This window comes from Rhinatrema bivittatum, chromosome 3 (assembly GCF_901001135.1).
Source record: "Rhinatrema bivittatum chromosome 3, aRhiBiv1.1, whole genome shotgun sequence".
Lineage (NCBI taxonomy): Eukaryota > Metazoa > Chordata > Amphibia > Gymnophiona > Rhinatrematidae > Rhinatrema > Rhinatrema bivittatum.
Genome location: NC_042617.1, coordinates 40731402 through 40749592, shown reverse-complemented (window position 1 = coordinate 40749592; position 18191 = coordinate 40731402). Strand labels below are relative to the sequence as shown.

General features: G+C 47.6%; 1 protein-coding gene across 4 annotated transcripts in view; it reads right to left on the bottom strand.

Moving 5' to 3' along the window:
- EPRS (glutamyl-prolyl-tRNA synthetase) overlaps positions 1 to 18191 on the bottom strand; it is a 250216-nt gene that overhangs the window by 207861 nt on the left and 24164 nt on the right. For all 4 annotated transcript variants that reach the window (XM_029593176.1, XM_029593177.1, XM_029593178.1 and 1 more), the window contains exons 4-6: positions 11724 to 11880; positions 3769 to 3911; positions 1681 to 1775 (exon numbers count right to left, since the gene is read on the bottom strand). In XM_029593176.1, the coding sequence (XP_029449036.1) occupies positions 1681 to 1775; positions 3769 to 3911; positions 11724 to 11880 (395 nt within the window). The remainder of the gene's footprint in view (positions 1 to 1680; positions 1776 to 3768; positions 3912 to 11723; positions 11881 to 18191) is intronic.

The following is an 18191-nucleotide window of genomic DNA, read 5'->3' as shown; positions in this document are numbered from 1 at the left end:
ATGCCCTCTGTGTCTATTTACCAAGCTTTGTAAAAAAAAAAAAATAAATAATAAAAATAAAAAAATCCAGCCTACTCATGCTCATTAATGTTTGGGCTTTAACCATGGTCTCTCTATGCAGGTTACCTCAACCATATTGGAAGCCTTACACTCATAACATTGCGCTTTAGGGTTGCAACTGCTGCTCCATATTTTTCTGAGCAATATAAATATATCAGTAGAATGTGTGGCATATTACACAGGAAACAGTATATAGATTGAGGCCTGTCTCCCACACTTAAGACTTAATTTAAAAAAAAATAAATAAATAGCCCACACCCCCTAAATAAAAAAAATTAAAAAAAGCAATGGATACTTACAATTTTGCAGTTTCTGTGTTTTCATTATTTGCTCCACCTCTAGAACTAAAAATGTACTGCTTCTAGGAGTGAAACTAACTGCCTAGTGGTATTCCTTCCTCTTGAATTAATAGGAAACTTACTCCCCAAATACATTCCAAGCAGAAGAGAATCTAGAGAGACGTGCCTAAAAGCTGCATACTATAAGGGTGCTTTGAGAGGGTTTTCTATGAAGTCAGACTATTTTGGTGGCAAGGAAGAAATAGAAAGATAAATTACAGCACAATGAGATTGCACTGATCATACTTGAAAAATAGCCAAGGCTGCTGAAATGCTAAAGTTTAACTAGTAAGTTAAAGGTCAGCATTAAGTTTCATTTCTGCCTTTTGGGCTCAATTTACAAGAAATCATATGCTTACAAAAATCCAGTCAAATAAGCGATAAAAATAATGCCAACCAGTTGGAAAATGTTATTCAAACAAACTAACCCACTGGTGTTTAGGGACAGTAACATTTAACTGAGTGTAACGGCTCAGGAAAGCTGAGTTGGGTATTTACTATGCATTGCCTAGTAAGCCGCACCACTATGAGATAGCTTATAATAAAAGACTATTCTCCTACTAGCTGTTGATCATCAGTGTTTACTAACACCCCCAACAATACCACCAAAAGAGCAGATTTTAATAATCTAGTCTCATATCTATTACATATGGTTGGTTATGTTGAAAAAAGACCAAAGCATTCAAGTCTAACCTATTCTTGATTGCTCAACAGCTCTCCCATGGTAGCACACAGAAAGGTGCAAAAGTGAGCTGGAGAAGTGTACATTTCTTGCCTAACACAAGAAAGTGACATTGACATTTCCTAGTCTTCTTGTGTTTTTCGTTCTGGTTCCTGTCCATCTACAGAGAAGGCCCATGATGCACGAGTATGGATGGACAGAGTGCAACTGGCACTTTGCACTTGAGAAATGTACTTAAAAATTACTGCATCATTAGTTAGTTATAACAAGACTGGAAAAAAATAATTCCTTCATGACCACAAATATAGCAATGGGCTCCGATTTGCTGGATTAGCATATTTTTAAAAGGCATCACTTGATCTGAGCTTAACACCAGGTTTTGAAAATATTACACCTGCACAACATGAACAAGTACATTTACTGCAGAAACAAAATTAGGCCTGGCCACAATTACACATCATGTATTGTCAAGTACATCTGTGCAACAAGTCAAGACTCTTCTAGCCAGAAAAAAAAAAAGTAAGTTTGTGATAGCTATATTTAATAACATAATACCCTACTGATAGGGAAAAACATCAAACATGGCTAACATGATCTTACCCGCTTGCCTCAGGAGGGAACCTCACCACCACCTTGCCCATCTCAGCACCAGGGAGCTCTACAAATTTTCCAATATCCTGTTTCTTTTCAGTTGCCTTAAAAATGAATGAGTCAATTAAAAATAAAAAAAGTCATATTCAATATAACCTATAAAAAAAAGGGGCTGTTAGATAGGAGGGATATGCTTTTGTCTGAAAAAGGCACAACAATAAAAGTTGTTTGTGTCATTTTCAACAAAAGTATTTTTTTGTTTGGTTTTTTTTTTTTTTTTTTTTTTACTATTTAGTACATGTTAAATGGTTTTAATGCATACATACTAGAACCATTTAGTGCACACTAAATTTTAATGCACATTAAAAAGGGGAAAACAAACCAATGAAATGAAAAAAAAAAACCCTAAAAACTAAACCTGCACACCCCTACTAGAAAGCAAGTGACTGCAGCAGCTCAGACTCCAAGGACTGCTCCAATACTGCAAATAAGTGTATCCTAGTGGTTACATGTGCAGACTGAGGACCAGGCAAGCCAGGGTTCAAATCCTGCTGATGCTCCTTGTAACGACTTTGGACAAGTTACTTCACTCTCCACTGCCTCAGGTACAAATTTAGGGTCAGTTTCCTAAACCTTTTCTTCCAGTCTGTGTGTCTAAGAAAAACGCTTAGTACACGGAAGTCTTCTGGGGACAGGAAAATACCTGCAGTACCTGAATGTAACACACCTTGAGCTACCAAGGAAAGGGCACAAGTCAAACATCTATCCCTTGAATATTCTCCCCCCCCCCCCTCCCCCGGTCTTCCCATTCCTAAGAAACTAGATCTTCCTCCTGTGAGAGATCCTCCCACCAGACTTGCTGGGTTACCAAGAACGCCTTTCACGTTCCAGGAAAGTTGCCATCATAGCCATCAACGGAACTCTCAGTTCTCCGAAGGATGGCTGAAGGAATCCTAATGGGTCTGAATTTATACCCATTAAAAACTCCGAAGGGCTAGTGAGATGCATGAAGGCTACCTTGCGGGGAGGAAAACTCATCTAAAGTAGAACATTTTTGAAAAGAACACTTCTATTAATCCAACAAATGCAGAATATGAAATGAATAAACTAAAACTAAAGAAACTCTTTAGTTTGGACAATACTGAGATCAATGTGGAATGAGCAAATACTAACTCCCATAAGAGAGCCACCGGTCTTATATGCAATTGAAAGAAAATCTTCTCTAAAAACTTTGTCTTCTCCATTCTGAAAAACCAAATCAATTATCTTGTACAGGAAAAGCAGAAATAAGGTAAACTTGCATAATTAATAAAACAAACTACAGGACAAGAGCCTCCAGTTACAATAATTCACAGAAAAGCATTTGCAGCTAAGTGATATAAGTCTGCTAGAGTCTTCACAAAGTTATTTGTCTGGCTCTAGCTGTGAGAGAAGCGCTGCAGGTATAACCCTTTAGCTGCTCCATTTTGATCTCTCTCCTAAATCATGTGGCTCTATTCCAGGCAGAGCTCCTCTGGCTGTCCCTGAAAAGATGAGAGCAATGGAGTGGCTTTCATGTCGTCACATTGCTTGAGGAGTCAGCACAAACAGAGAAACTATTTCATGACAGGCAAAATCTAATATTCTTGTCTTCAGTGTCACAAAAAAACCACACCATAAAGCTGAGACGCTCTCTCAGCATTTAAAGGGTTAATAATCTGTGTTTTCTTATACCAAGATTTCTATACTTTTATTATAGATTGACTACCTGCTCAATTACAATTCTTGCTCATTTTGTCCACCCCAGAAAGGAAAAAAGGGTGTGTTGGCCATATCAGGATTTCACATGATTGGTTAAGGATGAAAGATCAGAGGTCCAGTGAATGCCTCATGGCGACCACTGGGCCATAACACAAAGGAACATTAAAAAACAAACAAACAAAAAAAAAAAAGCAAGCCACATTTAATGGTGGCAGAGCAGCATCTGAAGAAGTCAATGGACAGAATGCTGAAAAACAGAACGTACTGTGGGGCTGCTGAAAGAGCACGTTGCTCCCAGCGAACCTCACCGCCTAGTGGTTCTGCGAGCAAGCAATCTCCAGAACACCACCTACTTACCATGTTGCTGTCCTGAGGTACGCTCTTCATCCACCTGTTACCCACAGCCCGAAAGGTGCCCTGTGCCTCCAGAAAACCATACCAGCGTTTCACATGGACAGGAGCCTTGTTCTGTTTCAACTGCTCCTGCCACGCACTGCTTTCTGCAAAAAGAGAAATAAAACAAAAAAAAAAAAAAAGAATCAAGCCTATGGCTCAAACACTCAGATTAATGAGACAAGCTACTTTGCAGGCTGCAGAGGAGACTGAGGAAAGCGATATCCTCAATGGGATTGACCAAACTGGTTTCAAACAGAAAAGCAATGAATGATCCCTCTCCATTTGCAAGTGGAAGGATTTGGTTACTTCACATGGACCTTTTGTACTAAAAATCTACAAAGCAAAAAAAAAAAAAAAAAAATTTGCATGTGGCTCGATGGAGAAATTACTTACCTGATAATTTCATTTTCCTTAGTGTAGACAAATGGACTCAGGACAAATGGGTATAGTGTACTCCTGATAGCAGATAAGAGACTGAGTCACATTTCAAAGCTGATGTCAGCCTACATATACCCGTGCAGGAAGCTTTGCTCTTCAGTAATCTCCTCGAAAAGCAATTGTGGCTATATGTGTGCTCTGATAACTTGGATAACTTGATTAACTAGGACTGGTTAAACTGATTTCCAATTGGAGACCGCTAGTGCACTCAACCAGATAACGCAGACACCCGGCAACTATGGGTGTCGAATAGGGTAATACCTGGCTTACCCGTGCTTGTCTTGTTCTCGGGGCTTGTCACCCGAGGTTCCCAGATTCCGGGGCAGCTGTGGGTGGGTTGCTGAGTTATCTATCTACACTAAGGAAAACTAAATTATCAGGTAAGTAATTTCTCCATTTCCTGGTGTGTAGCCAGATGGACTCAGGACCAATGGGATGTACAAAAGCTACTCCCGAACCAGGCGGGAGGCTGCCCATGGCCCACTTAGTACTGTCCTTGCAAAGATTGTGTCCTCCCGGGCCTGGACATCCAGGCGGTAGAACCTGGAAAAGGTGTGTATGGAGGACCACGTCGCCGCCCGACAAATCTCAGCAGGTGACAGCATCTTGGTTTCCGCCTAGGACAGTGCCTGGGCCCTTGTAGAATGGGCCTTGAGCTGTAGAGGTGGGGGCTTCCCTGCCTCTAAGTAGGCCGCCTTGACTATTTCTTTGATCCAGCAGGCTATGGTTGCCTGCGAGGCCACTTCCCCCTGTTTCTTCCCGCTGTGAAAGACGAACAGGTGGTCCGTCTTTCGCACAGATTCCAATCTTTCTAGGTATCGGACTAGGAGTCTGCTGACATTAAGATGGCGAAGAAGGTGTGAGTCTCCATGTTCGTCTGGAGATGGCAGCGAGATGGTCTGATTTAGATGAAAATGAGAAACCACCTTCGGAAGAAAAGAGGGGACAGTGCGAAGCTGTATGGATCCCAACAGGATAGTGCTTGAAGCTCAGAGATGCGACAGGCTGAACATATTACCACTAGGAATGCAGTCTTCAAGATCAGGAGCCGTAGGGATAGACTGCGTGTAGGTCTAAAGGAAGCTCCCAGTAGGAAGTCTAGTACTAGATTGAGATTCCATAGGGGCACCGGCCACTTTAATGGTGGTCAGATTTATTTGACCCCTCTCAGGAAGCGGGAAACATCTGGATGGGTTGATAGACTGGGTTGTAGCGGCCAAGCAAGGAGTTCCCCAGGGTTCCTCGCTCTCCCCGACCCTATTCAACATCTATCTTCTCCCCCTATGCCAACTACTCAATAACCTCAACCTCACCTATTTCATTTATGCGGACGACGTGCAGATCCTAATCCCCATCAAGGATCCCATCTCAGACACTGTAAACTATTGGAATAGCTGCCTTCACGCTATCAACCTCCTTCTCACAAGCCTCAGCCTTGTTCTCAATATGTCCAAGACTGAACTGCTGGTCATCTCCCCCAATGATAATAACCCACTAGCCAACACCACAAATACACCATTAGTAAATCAAGTGAGAGACCTTGGAGCCATCCTAGACTCCAGAATGAACCTTAAAAAATTCATTAACACCACCACTAAAGAAGGCTTTTACAAACTACAGGTCCTAAAACAGTTAAGACCTCTCCTTCACTTCTATGACTACCCCTTGGTCCTTCAAGCCATACTATTCTCAAAGATTGATTATTGTAATGCGCTTCCTGCTTGGTCTCCCGGCCTCTTCTACCAAACCTCTTCAGATGCTGCAAAACGCTGCAGCCAGGATCCTCACAAACTCCCGCCGTATGGACCACATCACACCGATTCTAAAAATACTTCACTGGCTACCCATCCACTACAGAATTCTCTTCAAGACACTGACCATCATTCACAAAACCATATTTCAGCAATCCTCTCTCCAACTCACCATACCCCTCAAGCCACACTCCTCAGCAAGAGCAACCAGATCTGCATACAGAGACTCCCTCCAGGTTCCCCGAAACAAATCCGCTATACACAAAGCCATTGAAAAACGAGCGCTATCAACTGCTGGTCCGCATCACTGGAATTCTCTCCCGCCAGATCTCCGCCAGGAACATAGTCATATCACATTCAGAAAAAAATTAACACACATGGCTGCTCGCCCAAGCATATCCTTAAAGAAGCCTTATGGTAACCCACACGGACCAACACCCCACGGTTGCGTCCATTTTGGCTCTGAAGCAGGCCACCTGAAACCTTGAGGGAGTTGAGAGACAAACCCTTCTTCAAGCAGTCCTGCAGAAATTCCAGGATCGTGGGGATTTTTACTGTCCGTGGAAGGATTTCGCGGCCCTCACACCAGGCTTCGAATACTCTCCCATATTCGTATGTAAGCTAGGGATGTGGAGAACTTGCGTGCTCGGAGCAAGGTATCATTCACTGCCTTAGAGTATCCGCTCTTCTTCAAGCAAGTCCTCTCAATAGCCAGACCATAAGCGAGAAACGAATCTGGTCTTCGTGGAGGATTGGGCCTTGCCGGAGAAGGTCCCTGTGTGGAGGAAGACACAGAGGGTTCCCCGCAAGAAGTCTTCGCAAGTCTGCATACCATGGCCTTCTTGGCCAGTCTGAGGCCACTAGAAGTACTAGTCCCCTGTGGTGTTCTATCTTGCAGATGATCCTGCCCAGCAGTGGCCATGGGGGAAAAGCGTACAGCAGGACTTCCTGTGGCCAGGTCTGTACAAGGGCGTCTATTCCCCTGGAGTGCGGTTCTCATCTGTGGTTGAAGAATTTGGGAACTTGGGCATTGGACTGGGTTGGCAGGAGGTCCATGGCTGGGGTTCCCCAGAGGTTTACTATCAGCTGGAAGGCTGTGGTCGACAGAGTCCATTCCCCTGGGTCTAGCTTCTCTCTGCTGAGGTAGTCCGCAGAAACGTCATCTTTTCCCGTGATGTGGGCGGTTGAGATTCCTTGCAGGTTTTCTTCCGCCCACGCCATGAGGGGGTCTATTTCCAGGGACACCTGTTGGCTTCTGGTTCCTCCTTGGCGGTTGATGTAGGCCACTGTTGTGGCCTACATGACTGACAGATTCTCCCTGGAGTGTGACTGAATCGTAGGCAGGCTGGTCTGACTGCTCGGGCTTCCAGTCTGTTTATGTTCCATCCTGCCTCTTCCTCGTCCCATTGTCCTGGGCCCTCAGTTCCTGGCAGTGGGCTCCCCATTCTTGCATCCTTGGCGAGCAAGATCCAGTTCGGTGGGGATAGTTTTACTCCCTTGCTTAAATTGTCTTCCTGTAGCCACCATTGCAGCTGGGTCCGAACCTCTGCTGGTAGCTGGAGATGAATGGAGTAGTTCTGGGACGTCTGGTTCCATCGTGACAGTAGGGAACGTTGCAGTGGGTGCATGTGGGCCCTTGCCCATGAAACGACTTCCAGGGTTGATGTCATGAGACAGAGGACTTGGAGGTAGTCCCATACCTTGGGGAGAGCATAGTTCAATAGTTTTTGCAGTTGACCCATCGATTCCTTCTCCTTGGAGGAGGGGGGGGGGGGGGGGGACAACCTTGTCTTGCCTGGTGTCAAAGCGGACTCCCAGGTACTCTAGCGACTGGGAGGGTGTAGGCAGCTCTTGCCTGTGCTGATGACCCACCCGAGATTCTGCAGGAGATTCTTGACTCTGGTGGTCACCTGGTGACTTTCCTCTGGAGATTTTGCCCTGATCAGCTAATTGTCCAGGTAAGGATGTACGAGAATTCCTTCTTTCCTCAGTGTTGCCTGTCACCATGATTTTGGTGAAGGTCCGAGGGGCGGTAGCTAGTCCGAAGGGTAGTGCCCGGAACTGGTAATGATGGTCCAGTATCGCAAAGTGTAGGAAGAGCTGATGGTCGTGATGGACCGGGATGTGGGGATAGGCTTCAGATAGATCAAGTGAAGTCAGGAATTCTCCCGTTTGTACTGCCCTTATGACTGAGCGTAGGGTTTCCATGCGGAAGTGTGGTACCCTCAGGTAAAGATTGACTGTCTTGAGGTCCAGGATGGGCCAGAACGTTCCCTCCTTCTTGGGATGGAAACGTTCCCTCCTTCTAGATGGAATAGTGACAAGTACTTTGTTGATGCGTGGGCACCAGGGTTATCGTCTTTAGGCTGAGTAGTTTTTGTCAGTGTGGTTTCCACTGCCGTCCTCTTGGAGAGGGTGTGGCACGGTGAGCTCACAAATTTGTCTGGAGGGATGCTGTGGAAGTCCAGATAGTATCCCTCTCGAATGATGGTTAGGACCCACTTGTCCAACGTTATCTCGATCCATCTTTGATAGAAGAGGGTAAGTCTGCCCCCTATGACCTCTTCCTGTGGATGGGTCTGCTGATTCTCATTGTGGGGTACGGCTGGAGCCTATACCTGAGCCTGCTCCCCTCTTGTTGTGTCTGTTCTGAAAGGACTGGGACCTGCCTGTAGGGCGAGGTGCTTGGTAGTATATATTCTTGTAGGGTCTAAAGCGCTGGGCTCCTCTGCCCTTGGTTCTGTGGGGAGAGGAGTGCTGGTTTCTTTTGTTCCTGTCCTCCAGTAGACGAGGTATTGGAGATTCACCCCATTTGTTGATTAACTTCTCTAATTCTGTTCCGATCAAAAGGGATCCTTTAAAACGCAATCTCATGAGTTTTGCTTTTGAGGTCGCGTCGGCTGACCAATTTCGAAGCCATAGTTGTCTTCTGGCTGCCACTATGGAGGAGACGCCCCTGGCTGAGGTGCGCAGTAGATCCGAGGTCGCATCCGTGAGGAAGGATATCGCCGGTTCTAATGTTTCAGCGGACATGTTTGCGTCTCTGGAGAGAAGTAAGCAGGCACGTGTTACAACGGCGCAGCAGGACATGATTTTCGGGGTCATTGTCGCTACAAAGAACTGTTTAAGGATGGCTTCCTGACGTCTGTCCTGGGCATTGAGTGCCGCTCCTCCTTCGACCTGGATGGTTGTGCGCTTAGAGATGGCACAGACCATGGTGTCCAGTTTTGGAAACCTTAAGAGTTCCCTGGCCGTAGGTACCAGGGGGTATAGGGCTTCTAGGGCCTGTCCTCCTTTGAAGCTGGCCTCTGGGGCATTCTATTCCAGGTCAATCAGTTGTTGTACAGCCTGCAGCATTGGAAAATAGTATGAGGCCTGACAGAGGGACACCAGGACGGGGTTAGTCTTTGGCTCCGCTGTGGTACCCGTGCCTGGAATGGCCAGCGTCTTCAGGGTCAGAGATACGAGAGCTGGTAACTCGTCTTTGGAGAAGAATTGCAGCATGGTTCGGTATGGTTCCATCCCTGAAGGGATTTCCCCTTCCTCCAGGGAGTCAGTCTCATCCCCTGAGGTGTCTCTATCGCCTGTAGGGAGGCTCTTGCCCAGGTGGAGCACGTCTCGAGTAGCTGAGAGGTGCTTGGAGGATCTTGTGCTTCTGGTGGGGACTGGGACTGTGTTGCCGATTGCGCCTGGATGAAGGTTTGCAGCCCATTGAAGAATTCCACCCAGGAAAAGGTCCCTGGCTCCATATTGAGTTCCGGCGGGTTTATGGTGGAAGTCCCCAAGGTGCCTTCTTGTGTAGGCGCCGAGTCGGAGATACAGAGGTCCGGGGTACTATCGTTAGTGGATCCGGAACCCTCTACTGGCTGTGGGGGGCCTTGCTTAGGTTCCCCTTGAGCCTCTTCGCACTGCTGGCATAGGGCGGAGGCCACTTCAGGTTGCGCAGCTCTCAAGTGGCAAGCTGGGCAGAGGTCTTGTCCCTTGATCTTCTTGGCCGGCGGTGCCATGACTTGTGCGCGTGGAGTGTTTCAAAACTCGCCTGTGCGCATTGGTATGCGCACCAGGAGGCTTAGTTGTGCGCTCTGGGTGCGCCTACGATGTGCGTGCGGTACGCGCGAGCAGGCTACACTTTTGTGCGCCTGGGCGAGATGTGCGCGGGCCTAGTTGTGCGCTCAGACCGTTTATGCGCACAGTTGCACGCGCTGCTGTGCGCACAAGTCGTTTGTGTGCCCGGCTCGCCGCTGTGCGGACAATACTGCAGTCAAAGGAGGGAAATGGCAACGACGACCACGCGGGCAAGATGGCTACCCCCCCCCTGTCCCCCCGGGAGAGTCTCCATGTGTGTGGACCCTCGCACCGGATTGGGGTCTAGTTCAGACAGAGCTGCTCAACCCGATTTAAGATGCCGAAAGGGATGATCTGTGCGGCTATTCGAGTCTCGGAGACCAGAGACTTAAAAGAAGGTTTCTACCTTACCTGGCTCGGCGTTTCCCAGGTCTCGTGCCGGGCGGTCTTCGGCTGTGGGGGAAGAGGGAAATACCTTCACCACCGCGCTCGATTCATCACCCGCTGCCTCTAAGCCAACCTGGGGGCTAAATCCACGCTGGGAGCCGGCTACCAGACTGAGGTTTACCTCCGAGGGATCTCGGAAATCACCTCAGGAATTCTTGACTGGGGGAGGGACCCTTAGGTATCACTGCAGGAGTGCGGGGCTCGTCTTCTCAAGGTAAAATTTCTCTCTTCTTTGTTTTAGAATTGCTAACACTATTGTAGTGTGTGGAAGTGTCCCTATCTGCTTTAGGAGACTGAGAAATACTGAAGAGCACAGCTTCCTGCACGGGTATAAGTAGGCTGACATCAGCTTTGAAATCTGACTCAGTCTCCCATCTGCTATAAGGAGTACACTATACCCATTGGTCTTGAGTCCATCTGGCTACACGCTAGGAAATAAGGAAATACTGCAGGGCTTGTCAAATCTGTCCTATTAACATCACAGCCAGTCAAGGCATTCAGGAAAACCACCATAAATATGCAGGAGATTTGCATAAACTGAAGATCTACTGTACTCAAATCTTTCTCACGTATACTCATTGTGAATACCCTGTAAACTCGACTGGCTCTGGGGCCACAAGGTCAGGACTGGGAGGCCCCAGAACAGAAATTGGTGACACTAAAGCTACGGCAAAACTTTACTGATAGACACTGGGGAGGTTGCGCAGAACGGCCATTTTTAAGAGATGCAAAGGATGGGATCCAGGCATAGATGGAGGGAGTAGGATAACAGCGCCCTCAAAAGTACTGGCAAATTTAGAACTGCAGTTGTTGCACTCAACCTTGCTTCTTGTCCATGGCTTGCTGTTCATATGGCACGGACAAGTCACAAGGTCCACCAGGGATGCAGAAGCAATTGTCACCCAAGATATCCAAAGCAGGCCACATTACTGCAGGCTCACGCTTAAAAACACTATTTGTGTCTCCTCGTGCCCACATCCTTGACAGACCAGCTCCATCTGACCGGGGGCTGGAATGAAAGCACTGAGGCTGAAGCCCTCAGTGTTGCCTCTGCAGCTTGCAATCAACAGTTCTCACTATGTCCTACTTGCACTCTACCAGATGAGAAATATGGGGGGGTGGGGGGGGGGTGGAGAGGGTGTCATCTGGAGACTGAAATGAAATAAAATTATTCCATGTCTAACTTTAAAACAAAGCAATAATTAAAACATATACCTGTAAGTACAGCCCAGACACACAAGTCAGCCAGGCTCAAGAAGTTTCCAACCAAGTAGGTCCTGAGAGATAGGCAATGATTGAGCTCCTGGATTGCTGTTGTGTACGCTGAAGCCTTGCTTAACCTGGTGGCACCAAATTCCAGCCAGTGATCAATCTGGTACAGAGAAAAAAAAAAAAAAAAGTTGTACTCAAATCAACACCTTGAAGGAATAACCAGTGAAGCATTTTTAAGCAGGAATTGGTCTCGCTGAAAGGGAAGCAGCCCATGCAACACAGTAGCTGTTTTGATACTGTACCATTTACAAAGCAATTTTATTCTATATACAAGAGGTCACCTCCAGCAAGCTGTATCCAAGATCATACACTACCATCCAATTCCAACTGCATCAGAGACAAAATGAGGATTGTGGGAGGGAAAACCGACAGTCAGCAGGACAAACATTATGAGAACCTAAAAGAAACTAAAAAGACTTGCCTTAGGCCAAATGTAGTCACTAAAATAGCAGGGACCACACAGTTCTGACTGCATATTTTAACCACTCCTTTCCTACTTCTGCTAAGGTGGATCAGAACATGTTAAGCTCTAATACAGTCTCGAAGGGAAGTTATATTGAAAAAAAAGCATGTGGGTCATTAGCACTTCTGATCAGTGGCTCACCATGAAATATAAACTCATTAGTGATGTGAAACAAGTAAACAGGGAACAGTTTTTAACACCTTCCAATAGATCTTGGACTAGGGATAAAGGAAAATTGGTTCTAACCTGCTAATTTTCGTTCCTGTAGTACCACGGATCAGTCCAGACTCCTGTGTTTTGCCTCCCTTCTAGCATATGGAGACAGAGAAGTTTTAACAGACTGCCCTAATCCATGAGGTGCCACCTACAGCCTTGTCAGTATGAAACAGTATCAAAGCAGAATGGAACCAAACCCAACTTAACTATATACATGTAACCTCCTGAATGAACCAGCTCACTAATTCCAGTGGAAACAGAACCTATTGAACACTGAGAATAAAATCAATCTGCAGACTCCAATAAAACAAATAAATGCTGAACGAGCGGACTCTCCAGGAATCGGGAGGGACTCTAGACTGATCCGTGGTACTACAGGAACGAAAATTAGCAGGTAAGAACCAATTTTCCTTTCCCTGTATGTACCCGGATCAGTCCAGACTCCTGGGATATACCAGAGTTGTCTTACTTGGGATGTGATCCAGAGAGGCCCATGCAGAGCACCCCTTCTCCAAATCCCCCGAAACCCGGTGCCTGAACATCCAGACAGTAACGTCTTGCAAAAGTATGTAACAACTTCCAAGTAGCTGCTCTGCAAATCTCCTGAGGCGAGATCTGCTAGCACTCCGCCAAGAAGCTGCCTGTGAACGAGTAGAATGGGTGCGAAGACTCACTGGTAGTGGTCTATTCTGGAGCAAATAGGAAGAACATATAGCCTCCTTCAGCCAACGAGCGATTGTGGCCTTTGAGGCCATATTACCTCGTTTTGGACCACTCCATAACAAAACAGGTGATCAGATACTCGAAAACTGTTTAACTTCCAGATACCTTTGCAACGCCCTACGAACATCCAGCTTTCTCAATTCGTGAAACGACAGATCCGACCGGTCCACATCCGAAAACACCAGCAGGTCCACCAACTGATTCAAATGAAACGACGATACTACCTTTGGGAGAAAGGAAGGAACTGTCCTTAAAGATACTCCGGAATCAGAAATTCGCAAGAACGGCTCCCGGCATGAAAGGGCTGCATCTCAGACAACCTACGAGCAGAGGAAATAGCAACCAGAAAGATCACCTTTAACGTAAGATCTTTCAACGTCCTTCTTTTTAGAGGCTTAAAGGGCGCACCCAAAGAGCTTTAAGCACAATGTTCAGATTCCAAGAAGGGCAAGGAGATCGAATCGTAGGTCGCTAATGCTTCGCTCCCCGAAGAAAGAGAGCCACATCTGGACGTGTAGCTAAAGAGACCCCCTGAATCATACCCCATAAACAACCAAGAGCTGCTACCTGAACTTTTAGGGAGCTACACGATAAACCTTTTGATAGTCCAGCCTGTAGAAAACATAGAATATCCGACACCGAAGCCTGGGTAGGGATAACGTCATGTTGCACAAACCAAGCTTCAAACACCCTCCACACCTGGACATACGCCAGGGAAGTGGATGGCTTGCGGGACCTCAAAAGAGTAGCAACTACCGCGTCCGAATAACAGTTACTCTTCAGACGCCGCCTCTCAAAAGTCATGCCGCTAGACAAAAGCGATCCGCCTCTTCCAAACAGACGGGGCCTTGATGCAGCAGTGCCGGAAACTCCCGAAAACGCAGGGGTTCTGCTATTGTCAGGTTGAGGAGATCCGCAAACCAAGGCAGTCTCTGCCACTCCGGAGCCACAAGGATCACCTCCGACGGGTGAAGCTCTATGCCTGAGCACCTTGCCTATCAGAGGCCAAGGAAACACGTACAGCAAGACGTTGGTCGGCCAGGAAAGAGCTAGGGCATCTATGCCTTCCTCTCCTATCTCTCTACGGCGACCGAAGAAACGTGGAGCTTTGGCACTCTGGAATGTCGCCATTAGATCCATGTTTGGTACACCCCACATGTCACAGACGAGATGAAAAGCTTCATCTGCTAACTTCCACTCTCCGGGATCGATGTTATGATGACCGAGAATGTCTGCTTGGACATTGTCGACGCCTGCTATGTGAGACGCTGCGATGCTGAGTAGATGTTGTTCCGCCCAGGCTATCAACTGTTGCGCCTCCACTGCCAATCGGTTGGCTCTTGGCTCCTCCTTGGCGATTGATATAAGCTACCATTGTCGCATTGTCTGACAGGACTCTGACCGACTTCCCCCGAAGGAGTGGAAGGAAAGCTTGTAACACCAGAAAGACCGCTCTGGTCTCCAAGTGATTGATCACCACCTCGATTCCTCCGGCGACCATAGCCCTTGCACTGATTTCCGCAAACAAACTACTCCCCAGCCGGAGAGACTGGCATCCATGGTAACTACTGTCCGCTCGGGATTTACCAAGGAGACTCCTCGGGATAAGTTGTCCAAGAGGAACCACCAACCTAGACTGTCCTTTGCTGAATCCGGCAGAGGAAGGGGCAAATGAAATTGCTATGAGTCTGGATTCCACCGGGAAAGCAATGCAGATTGTAACGGACGCATATGTGCAAAGGCCCATGGGACTATCTCCAGAGTGGACGTCATTGATCCTAGGACTCTCAAATAATCCCAGACTCTGGGTACACTCTTGGACTGCAAGTGTTGAACCTGTCCCTGCAGCTTGGCAATGCGGTCCAAGGTAAGGAAAGCTCTCCCCTGCCACATATCGAACAGGGCTCCCAGAAACTCCAAGGATTGTGAGGGAACCAGCAGACTCTTTGCCAGTTTGACCACCCAACCGAGAGATCTCAAGAGGTACAGCACCCTGTCTATCGCTGACTGGCAAAGGACCTCTGATTTGGCTCAAATCAGCCAGTCGTCCAGGTAGGGATGCACCAACAATCCTTCCCGAAGCTGCACCGCTACCACGACCATTATCTTGGTGAACATTCTGGGAGCGGTGGCCAGCCCGAAAGGAAGGGCTCGGAACTGATAATGCTGACCCAAGATGAAGAATCTCAGAAACGTCTGATGGGCGTCTGATGCCGATATGCAGATAGGCCTCCAGTGATGCAAGAAACTCCCCCTTTCATACGGATGCGATGACAGACTGCAGGGTCTCCATTTGTAAACGAGGCACTCGAAGACATCGGTTGACCTTCTTTAGATCTAAAATAGGTCTGGAGGTGCCTTCTTTCTTGGGAACCACGAAGTAAATGGAGTATCTGCCCCTTCTTCGCTCCGCAGGAGGGACCGGTCGTATGGCTCCCAGCTCGAGAAGGCGATGTAACGTATCATGTACCACCTGCTGCTTTTCCACGTAAGCACATGGAGACACCAAAAACGTGTCTCGTGGTCGCCGAACAAAATATAAAGCGTAACCTTGACTTATCACGGTAAGGATCCATTGGTCAGATGTTATTTTGGCCCATTCCTGTGCGACAATCTTCCCCCCACAACCGGCACAGAGGAATGAACCGGCCTCATTTCATTGCAAGGGCTTACCACCGGTGGTAGACTGGGGGTTATTGGGCCTACCGAAGCATCTGCCTCGAAAAGACTGGGACCAGGACTGCTGTCTGCTCGAATTCTGCCGAAAGGAAGAACCGGTACTCCGGGAGGTGCAGAATCTCCGATTTCCCCAGAATCGAGATCGAGCGGAAAAAGTGCCCATCCTCCGGCAGTCTATGCACTTTGTTTTCACCCAGGGACTGAATCATGTCCTCTAAGTCCTTGCCAAAGAGCAATTTGCCCTTAAAAGGCAGGGAACCCAGCTGAGCTTTGGAAGAAACATCCGCAGACCAATTTCTTAGCCATAAGAGCCTGTGCGCTAATACAGCAGAGACCATAGTTCTGGCAGAAGCCCGCAACAGATTGTAAAGAGCATCGGCACTGAATGCAATAGCCACTTCCAGAAGGCCGGCCTGAAGAGCCTCATCAGCAGAAAGACCCTCATTGGCCTGCAACTGCCACCCCCAGCGTAGGCCAGCCCTCAAAGAAAAATTGCTGCACATAGTGGCTCGCATTCCAAGTACTGAGACCTCATAAATGTTCTTAAGCTGCAGCTCCAACTTCCGGTCCTGCAGGGCCACAGCCCTGCAGGACCCGAAGCAGATCTAACGCCTCCCCTGGCAGAGGATACATATTATCCATGACTTTACTAACCTTCAAGCCGAGATCCGGAGTGTCCCATTCTCTGAATAACAAATCAGTAGCTGAAAAATGAAAAGGAAATGAAGTGGTCGGACCCCGTAGGCCCAACAATACCTGATCCAGAGTTCCCAACCTGGATTCCACTGGCAGTAATTCAATATCTAACTCCTCCAAGATTGTAGGAATATGGGGGCCCAGTTCCTCCTTCCTAAACAGGCGAACTACCTTTGGATCATCCCCTTCCACTGCATGAGGGCTCCGGAGTGAATCCTGCTGCAGATCTGTATCTGCATCCACCCCCAGCGGAGGCTTGGATGGCATAGCTGGATCATTTTGGTCCGACAAATCAGAGGAGTCTGTGCCTAGCTGAGGAGCCACAAACCGTAAGGTGCGCTTTACCTTTAAGGGGCCAGCTGCACTTGCAGTTTGGGACCGCTTTCATGCCTTGGGAATGGGAGGATCAGTAGAAATCATTTTACCCGCTTGCCTTTTCTCTGATTTCCTGGCCTTATAGGCCTTGTGAAGCCGCAATATAAAGTCAGAAGAAAATGAGGAGGATGAGGAAGAATCATCCGCCCCCTCGGGGCTCTCTCTACTCCATCTATGTTTTGATCGTGACCTTGGCCCCCCCCTTCCCGGGGGCTATTTGCTGCGGGGAAAGCGGCGAAGAAGCCCCTCCGCGGGCCGCATGGCAGAATGAGAAGAACCTAAAATGGCATCCGTTCCCGCGCTGAGTGGGAACGGATCATCTGAAACTGCTCGCGGTCTAAGAAAAGCTCCTAAAGCCGTGCGAATACTCCCCCTGACCTCCCAGCTGAAACGGAAGGACCTTCCCCTCCGGGAAGTCAGTAGGAACACAGTCGCGCGCACGCTGAGCCGCAGGCCCTGCAGGCTCTCCACAGCATGACAGCAGTAGCCCCGAAACACTGCCAAAACAAGCCGGCGACAGCGCAAAAGAAACGAAAGCACAAGGGAAGGGAAAGCCCGATCGTCTGAGCAGAGCAGTGAATATTAAAATTAGATAATTATATTGTCGGCAAACTTGTCCAAAGTGCTGAAATAAAGCTCTGATCCTCCCGGGGTGAGTGAGCGGCAACGTGGTCCTCCTTGCAAACCTTCTCCAAGTTCTATCGCCTGGACATTCAAGCCCAGGAGGACGCAGCTTTTTTGCAAGGGTGGTGTTAACCGGACTGCAGGCAGCCTCTCGCCCCAATCAGGAGTAGCTTTTGTACATCCCATTGGTCCTGAGTTCATCTGGCTACATGCTAGGAAATGGAGAAATCACTTACCTGATCATTTTTTTTTCCTTACAGTAGCCAGATGGACTTAGCATCCTGCCCACAGCTGCCCAACAAAGGTGCCAAGGATTCGCCCAGGGAGTGGATATATCAATTCCAACAAATTAGGGGTATGCAGTCATCCAGTCCCTAGATCAGGGCTTCTATAATCTTACTGGGGTTCAGTGTTTATGTTTAGTTGAGAACAGGTACGGTTATCCATACTCAACAGGTACAGTTATCCATACTCAACAGGTACAGTTATCCATACTCAACAGGTACAGTTATCCATACTCAACAGGTACAGTTATCCATACTCCATACTTTTTGATAATATGTCCACAGTGGCTTTTGAAGAGAATACTGAAGGACTGAGGTCACTGCAGTGGTGTACCTAGGGTGATGTCAGCT